We start from the raw sequence: 9,142 nt of genomic DNA, 5'->3' as shown, positions 1-9,142 counted from the left end.
CTAATCTCAGCCTGCTAGTAATACCCACATAAATTGGTAAACCTGTGATATATTTTTCTGATCATGTAAGAGAAGACAAAACTTTGGATTAAATGTTTGGAATACAAATCTAGTACAGCAAAGTTATTGCTACAAACAAATAATAGGCTGGACTCCAATTCCTTTTTTGAAAGGGGATTGTGTATTACGTGATCGATTCAAGGCTTTTTTTGTATAAAATGAGGTGAAACTGGATTATGACAAATTCTTCTGCAATTTACAATGGCACAATGTCTTTCTGCCGACGTGTTGCTTGTTGGAATGCTATCATAATGCAAGAGATTAAACCAAAACATAATTTATGATACACATTTATTATTTTAAAAAGTGAAATGAAAACAAAAAAAGATGCAGTCACCATCTGAATAAATTCATTTTTATATTTAAATGCTGTCATTTTTCTCTTTCATATAGTTGTATGGCAAATTCTTTTTATGAAACATCACCGGAGCCCAAAGTCTCATTGTCCAAAGTTTGTCTGAAGCCTCAGAGTGATGATCTGGCATCAAGAAGAGTTTCTGAGGATGACTAAAGCCCACATACATAGACAACAGATCATTAGCTCCAAACCAGTTCTGGTTATTTGGCAACCTTTATCCAGCACTAAACAAACATGTCTAAAACAAAGACCATGTTTGACCCCATCATCCCTTTGAGGGAAGGTCTTCAGAAGTGATCAAACAATCAGGGATTGATCTCAGGCGTACAGTTAACCTCCCAGGCGCTGTCCTTCTCCCCAGGCAAACCCTCCTGGCCGCTCCTCAGGCAGGGGATTGTAGTTGGCATCTTCTTCTGGAGTGTCAAACAGCATCTTTCTATGAGAGGCACAACAGCAAGAATATGAGGGATTTCTGAGGAACTGCTCAGTAAACAAAAAGAGCCTTCAATTCTCAGCATGACTGGTGATGTGTAGATTGGCTGTCCATGAGAACCATCACTAAGGCAGTAGCCCTTTGTCAAACATTCGGTGTATAAAGGGGACATTCCCATACCAATTTTTACCCATGAATAGAGGAGTTCACAGGTCTGAAAGTAGGTGTCGATATTTACATTTCAAGATATTCTCATTGGGAGTTCCTTAATCTTGTTCATACTGGCTATTAAAGGATGCCAGCTTAAAGCAAAGAGTTGACCAGTGGTTGGGTGTGTGTGTGTGTGTGTGTGTGTGTGTGAGTGAGAGAGTGAGAGGTTGCATGCATATGTACACATTCAAAACAAATACCAGATTTTTTGTTAAAGGACACAAAAGCTTAAGACCTACATGATAGATGGAGTCTTAAGCCACCTTCCACCACCTGGCTGGTTAGGAAAAACATCCTCCAGGAAGAAGTACACATGACCAACAGCAATACCTAAATCATTTAAATAAACAAAAAAAGTTACAAAAAATATTTAACTAGAATTACTCTTGATAATGACCACCACCGACGTCACCAGTTTCTTTTCTTTTCACTGATGTAATAGCACTAAATAAAATGACAGTAGGCACCTAAAAGATCCACGATGATGGAATTGCCCAGCAGAAGTGAGAATCCCATTAGCACCCAGGGCAGGAACGGAGCCTGAAAATTGAGCAGGCCAAAGAAATTCATGCGAACATTTGGGTTTCTTCGACTCCACACATACACAAGCATGATGGTGAATGCTTGACCCAGGAACACAAGATTCACAAACATGCCAAATATCTGAAACCTTGTTAAAGAAACAAAGGAAAAATCTCATCATCAACAGAAGCATTGCCATTGGGAAGAGGCTGATAGTATGTGGACTACTGTTATAGGAGTAATTCAGATTATTGCATGTTATTTTCTGCTGATAAAGGATATGTTCCACTGTCCCCTTCCAAGAGACATAGAACCACACCATCCTACACCATCCAAACACAACACTCGTGTTTTGCTATAAGGGTACTGTGGCATAATTTTGCACATTATAAAACTCTTTTAGTGATATTCCACCACCATATGATACAGGCCTTTGTTGTAGTAAAGCATGCTTATTGTGGTTGTAACAGTATTCATGAGAATTACCATACTTTCAACACTGAACTGAAAAAGGACACTTTTATCCCATTTGTACAAAGCCAATGTTAAAGGGAAACTGCGGTATTTTCAACATTAATCATCTTTTATGAGTCGTCTGCAATGTTTTAGAACCCCCCTCACCGCTTTTTTTAATTTTACTGCTGTTGCCGGTATTTCCTAATTTTGATTCATCTCAACCTGCTTCAGAACGGCAAGTCATGCGCATGTCTAGAAAGGTCCGTAAAAGCACCATAAACGTCCGTTTTCAAAATCATCAACTCACCGGAGTGGTTACTGGTGTGCACTGGTAATACATATCAAATTTCGTTGCGAAAAGTTGCTTCTGTCGTGTTTTATTTGGCAGCTCGTTCATGCTCGCACTATCTTCTTAGCGGTGGCGGAGTAATATCAACGAACAGCCAGTACACAATGTCAAATAAAACACGACAGAAGCAACTTTTCGCAACGAAATTTGATATGGATTACCAGTGCACACCAGTAACCACTCCAGTGAGTTGATGATTTTGAAAACGGACGTTTATGGTGCTTTTACGGACCTTTTTGGACATGCATTTGACTTGCCGTTCTGAAGCAGGTTGAGATGAATCAAAATTAGGAAATACCGGAGACAGCAGTAAACATCAAAAAAGCGATGAGGGGGGTTCTAAAACATTGCAGACGACTCAGAAAAGAGGCTTAATGTTGAAAATACCGCAGTTCCCCTTTAATGGTTTCACTTTGTTCCAGCCAATACTTGGTATGTTAAACATGTAGTATAACAGTGTATTGTCTTAAAGGTGAAGAAAAAAAACATCTTCAATTTAATCTTCAAATCATGCTGCATTGTTTGCATCTCAGAACTGGGAAGTTCAAACTTTTGCTATTTGTAAACACAAACATCAGTGAGATTTAGCTCACATTAGTAGCAACTCTGGGGAATTTTATCATTCGATTTACACAAACTACCAACAACCATGAAGATGTAAAGTGTTTGTTACTCTGAAGCAAACAAGAAATACATATAAATCAAAAACACTTGAGCATGCATAACTATAGAGACACCTTTTGTAGCAAGTACAGCTGCATGTCTCTTAGGGTATACGTCTACGAGATTGCCACACCTAGCCACTGGCAATCCTTGCTCATTCAAACCAAAACTGATCCAGCTCCTTCAAGCTCGATGGGTTTCGCTGGTGTACAACAATCTTTAAGTCATGCCACATATTCTCAATTGGACTGAGCTCTTGGCTTTGACCAGGTTATTCCAACACGTTTAAATTAGGGCTGGGACTTTAGCGCGTTAAAAAAATAACGCATTTTAATCGCACACTATAATTTTTTATTTTTTTTTTAAAATACAGATGGATGGAAGCGTCGACAAGAGCGTGGTTGTGTGCAGATTATGCAACAAGGAATTTGCGTATCACCGCAGCGTATCAAGCCTCAAATATCACCTCAACGCTAAACATGTAGCAGCTAGCGTGGAAGCTAACGGGGGCCCAACGCAGCTTAACATCCAAGATTCTATATACTGTGTTTTCATGCATGCTACATTCAGATTTCAAATAGGGATATGTTCTGTGTTTGTTGAAATATTGTTGAAAATGTTAATTTTCTAAAGGATAAAGTATATGCGATTAATTAATTTCAAAGCCTGTAGTTAACACGATTAAAAATTTTAATCAAGTCACAGCCCTAGTTTAAATGTTTCCCCTTAAACCACTCCAATGTTGCTTTTGCAGTATGCTTGGGGTCATTGTCCTGCTGAAAGGTAAATCTCTAGCCCAGCTTTTATAAGGCTCAAGCACCATAGCTGGTGCAAAGGCCTATTATATTCTGGCATTATTTTTCCTCTCCTAAATTAATCACTTTTTTGAAAACTTAAATGTTCCCCAAAAGTCATCAAATTTGGCACACATTCAGAAGTAAAATGGTTCAATAGTGCCATCTAATGAGACAGCCTAAAATTGTGGTACATTTGGAAGTTTAGGTGCAATTTTGTCTTTTTTTTTTTTAAACCATCCCATTTTAAAGAACCCCTTCAGATTTGATCGTATCAGCCTGAAATTTGGTCAGTAAAACAAGCTTTCAGATGATGATAGCGGAGTAGCTGAACATGTTCTATGCCACCTCGAGCTGAAGTCACCAGAAGCTGCTACATTGCGCCTACAGCAGCTACATGCTCCCAGTGGTGGAAGGTGAGGTGAGGCGGACACTAAAGACGGTAAACTTGAGGAAAATAATGGAACGCTATGTCATTGCAGGATGTGTGAAGGACTGCGCAGATCACCTGGCTGGAGTCTTTCACAGGATGTTCAATCATTCCTACTTTGTCGTAACTAATCTATTATGGTCTCACTGCCAAAAAGTCCAAAATCAGACCCCAATACCTCCTCAACTGTTAGCCTCATCACTGGGTCTCCACAAGGATGTGTGCTAAGCCCCCTAACTACACCCACTACATCCATGAATGTACAACCCCACCAGCAACATCATCATTAAATATGCTGATGACACAACAGCGTAACCCATCTCTGTGGGGGAAGAGTTGTCAAGGACAAAGTGAAACGGCTGACTGGGAGGTGCAGGGAAAACAATCTGGTCCTTAACATCACCTATACCAAGGAGATGATTGTAGATTACAGGAGACACAGAACAGATACTCAGTCACAACGCATCAGCAGGAACAGTGTGGTGAGGGTCTCGGTTTTCCAGTTTCTGGGTATCTAGTTTGAGGAGAACCTGATCTGGAATGCAAACAATAGAGCATCGTACAAAGAAGAATGCTGCACAAGTTGATGAACATTATGAACTATACTGCATACCATCTATATAATATAGTGTTTCACCAATTGAGTGTGCTTGGTGAGAGGCTTCTTCAACTCTGCTGCAACACAGAATGGTAACGGCATCACACACACAAAACCCACAACCTAATAAAGCGGAAGAAGCATTTGTTGTACCAGAGAGATATAAATGATGGTTTTATTATAAGTAATGTAGAATTTATTGGTCAATGTTTACTTAAGAGCTCATAATATGCAAATCCAAATGCTTTGTTTGAATCACTTATGAGAAGGATACAGTCATCAAAAGCCCACCAAAGAGGAACATGAAGACAAAGTCAGCCGTGCGTCCCCTGAAAGAGCCCTCCTCTAACATACGACAGTATCTGTACCTGGAAGTAGAGGGTTAAGGAAACCTAGGAACAAAGTCTGTACAGTCATCAATTTGTAAGCAACAAAGAAAAACTCATGTTGTTTTAAATAAATTAGTCTGACAATAAGTACATTATTTACAATGGATCGTAAAAATATTCAACCCCCGTTGGCAATTTTCCAATCTTTTTTTTATTTTTTTATTATTGCCAACAAGCTTTTATTAAAAAGTGGTGAAAAGAAATGCATGCATCTTAATCTACCCCCCTTTCTACGAAGCCCCTAAATAAGATCTGGTGCTACAGATTACCTACAGATGTCCACTTGTGTGCAATGTAAATGTGAGATGATTTCAGTATATTTTAGACCTGTTCTGCAAGGACCATGAGTCTGCAACAATACTTATCAAAAAATACCAACAAGCAAGCGACCTCATGTAGCTCCCCAAACAGGAAAGGGACAAAGTTGTGGATAAGGACAAATCCCAGTTGGGTTATAGTAAATACCAGGAACTTTGAAAATTCCACATAGCAAAATTAAACCCATAATCAAAAAATGGAAATTATATGGCACCACAAGAAACCCGTCTAAAGAGGGTCATCCTCCAAAACTCCAATTCAGGCAAGGAGTGCATTGATCAGAGAGGCAACAAAGAGACCAACAGTATCCTTGAAGGAGCTGGAAAGCTCTACAGCAGAGACTCACGTATCTGTTCATAGGACAACCATAAGCTGTACACTCCACAGAACTGGTCTTTACTGAGGCTTGGCCAGAAAAAAAGCCACAAGAACACAAAATAAGAGTTTGCTAAAAAGCTAGCGTCAGAATGTCCTTTGGTCAGATAAGACTAGAAAACGTTTGGTCTGAAGCAAACCCAACATTTCGCATCTCCCCAAAAACAACATCCCAACAGTGATGCATGGTGGTTGCACCATCATGTTGTGGGGATGGTCATCAGCAGGGACAGGGAAACTGGTCAGAATTAAGGGAATGAGGGATAGTCCTAAATACAGAGAAATTCAAGAGGAAAACCTTTTTGAGTTATCCCAAGGTTTGAAACTGGAACAGAGGTTTGCAATGACTAGTTTTTCTTTGAAGAATGGACAAACTGACTAGATGTGGCAAGCTCATAGAGCCATGCCCTCAGAGACTAAATGTGGCTTTTCAAAGTACCAACTTTGGAAGTTGAGTACCCATGCACACCTTTTTTCTTTTTAATTCTAAAAAATAAGTTGTTGGGTTTTTTTCTTTTTTTCATTTCACTACACCAATATGGAATCTATATTTAAAAGCCCTAACAAAAATCCATTTACATTCCAGGTTGTAACCCAAAAAATAAGAAAAAAAGCCAAGGGGGTTGAATTTTGCATTGCCAGCCACCATATCTGTACACGTAGGCTCCCTTTCATTGTTATTGCATTGCTAAAGCCACACTCATGGGGAAGCTCACTGTGAGCTTCCCCAGTGAAACTGAAAGTGAAATATGCAAACTCACTTCACATGCAAAATACAAAAAAAAGGAATTTAAAAAGGATACAGAAAAATCATATTGAACAGGAAATTGAAGCCAACAGGACCAAAAAACAGAAAGTTGGTTATAAGTCGCCATACCTAGAGAGAGAGAGATAAATAAAAAAAAGAACATTCAGATGTGGATATCATGGAACTAATTCAATTTAATTTTCAAAAACAGAAATTCAACTGTCAGATAAATCTTTCATCTCTTTATCTGAGAAATGACCAATTATTAGAATTTGACTTAATATGAGTTGAAATAAATGTAAATGTGCCTGGTATTAGTGGCTGCTTTCACACATGCACTGCAGTTGAAATGTTCTCCTGATGTTGACGAGGGGGACGTGTGATAGGCGGCTGCAACATTTGCTCTGGACTTCTTGGAGAAATATTTTACCCAGCTCACTAGAAAAGTTACTGGAATATCAGCGGATGAGACGGTGTATGAACGTGTCTGATTATTAGCCATCGCTGTGTGAGCGAGTGTGTGTGTGTGCTGGGAGTGTCCTTTCTGCTCTGCTGTTTTCCATTCGCTTCTCGCTGTTGTAGATATGCACAGGTAAATGCAGCACTCGCACAATAAGCAGCCTCAGCTGCTTTTCTAAACATTTAAATAAAGCACAGGGCTCTCCACAGCATCATTTCTGCATCATGTGCGGCCTCCTGCACCCTCCGTACACCTGTTCCCCCACATTTTCACCGAGGAGACCACACCCCCAGCAGAAAGCTTCCTGAAGTAATGTGCTTGAGTGAACAGCAACCGGAAATGTCTGCACAGTACACTGCACCTCCCCAGGTTTCATGCGTGAAAACAACGAGTGAGATCACTCACCTGGTAATTTCTTAGAATCAAATCTGGATTGAAGTAGAGCTGAAATGGTGTGATGATTTCTAGTTGCTACGAGAGAGGACGAATACAAATATAATGTTACAAGCAATACAACAATCAAGACATTTAAAACAACCAATCAAGACATACACGCACATATGATGTAGACTGAAGTTACTGTGAAAGGGTAAGCATGTTATTTTAACATCAATATTTGGGAGCCTATAGGTTCACGTAAGACATGTGTCGAGTAATCATCAGAAAACTATATATCATACTTCACAGAGATGACATTTGTGTTTTGCAAGCTGAAAGTAAGAAAGGAATGGTAAACAAATAATTAAATAATAAATATTTTATTTGAAATCAGGGGCGTGGCTAGGGTATTTTTAGCGGTGCCAAGGCACCACCGTGAGATAGCTCGGCACCCCCTGGCTCAGCACATTTTAAAAATATTATATTATGCAAAAACACATTTTTTTTTGCTCAAGGATGCATTATTTTAGTGAAAATTTGATTTAGTCTAGCATTTGTTTTTGTTTTAACTCTTTACTCCCAAAATAAATGTTGAGTTATCTTCAATATTTGTCTCAGGCTCTCTGTTATCCCTGTCGAGCCACAGTCTTTTGAAATGAAGAGGTCAAAATTGAATGTTGTAGGGGAAAACACTACTTAAAGCAAAACTAATACGGCTCCAATATTTATAAATGTACGAGTTCGCCCCAATTAGTGAGAAATAATGTGCCTCTGTGAGCACTGGGGGCTGAGCACCCCTAAAGACCAGATCCTAAAATAATTTGAATCATTATTTCAAAATAATGATTCCCAGACCCACTTAAATGGTACCTTAGCAGCATTCACAGTTAAAAAAAACAAAACAAAGACAGACAGAGACACACACCCCTACATACACACATACAGAGAGAGAGAGAGAGAGCTAAGCAACAGAAAGACACTTAGGCAGACAAGAAAAACCTTCTTTCGCCATTTAAATATTAGCCATGTTTTTTGGTCACGGCCAACCCGGCTCCGCAACTAGCTTGTTGTGGCGTGAACAACAAAGCTAACTTTCTGGATAAGCAGTTTCTGACACGTATCCCTTCCGCAGCAGCTGCAGCCAAACCATCAAGCTAGTGGAAAAGTAACGTACGTGCTCCTAAGCAGCACCACAATATGTCCACTCAGCCACAATGAACACTTGAATTTGTCTTACCACTGCAGCGGTTGTGAGGACGCAGGCTGTTGTATAAGCCCTAGTAACAACAGGAATTTGTAAATACTCCTGTTGTAGTGTCTGATAAGCCATTTCGGACAGAATGAGAGCTTCCGGCACTTTCAACACGCGTCATTCCAGTGCTGCGTTCAATTATGTAGGACAAATGTCTAAGCACGCGCTGCATCCACCGCTGCATTTCAGAAGATATTATATTTTTAAAAATACATAGATATAAAAAGTAATCTTTTTTTCATATTATCGCACTTATGAGCCTACGGATTGAACATCTGTATTTGAGTTACTAAAATTCATCGGAGTAATTCAAGTGTTTATGGGATGGAAGTTTTTCTGTGCGGTCAGA

The 9,142-nt window shown here is 39.4% G+C and overlaps 1 protein-coding gene across 1 annotated transcript; it reads right to left on the bottom strand.

Moving 5' to 3' along the window:
- Window positions 1–334: 334 nt before the first annotated feature.
- On the bottom strand, window positions 335–8,904 carry derl2 (derlin 2). Its single transcript, XM_075455188.1, has 7 exons — window positions 8,779–8,904; window positions 7,569–7,634; window positions 6,759–6,832; window positions 5,148–5,241; window positions 1,529–1,724; window positions 1,301–1,391; window positions 335–854 (listed from the first exon to the last, which is right to left on the bottom strand). Exons 1-7 carry the CDS (start codon window positions 8,869–8,871, stop codon window positions 749–751), a joined length of 720 nt encoding a protein of 239 aa, XP_075311303.1. The 5' UTR covers window positions 8,872–8,904; the 3' UTR covers window positions 335–748.
- Between the last annotated feature and the right edge of the window lie 238 nt (window positions 8,905–9,142).

The sequence above is a fragment of the Odontesthes bonariensis genome, chromosome 22 (genome assembly GCF_027942865.1).
Source record: "Odontesthes bonariensis isolate fOdoBon6 chromosome 22, fOdoBon6.hap1, whole genome shotgun sequence".
Lineage (NCBI taxonomy): Eukaryota > Metazoa > Chordata > Actinopteri > Atheriniformes > Atherinopsidae > Odontesthes > Odontesthes bonariensis.
Note: the sequence above shows the minus strand (reverse complement) of the source record. Positions and strands in the feature narration are given on the sequence as shown.

Bases quoted from the DNA above. Each gene is read 5' to 3' on its own strand.
- derl2 (XM_075455188.1), bottom strand. From the start codon at position 8,871: ATGGCTTATCAGACACTACAACAGGAGTATTTACAAATTCCTGTTGTT. The intron at 7,635-8,778 runs GTAAGACAAATT...CCTCTCTCGTAG, and splicing joins TCCTCACAACCGCTGCAGTG to CAACTAGAAATCATCACACC. The intron at 855-1,300 runs GTAGGTCTTAAG...TGCCTCTCATAG, and splicing joins CTTAAGACTCCATCTATCAT to AAAGATGCTGTTTGACACTC.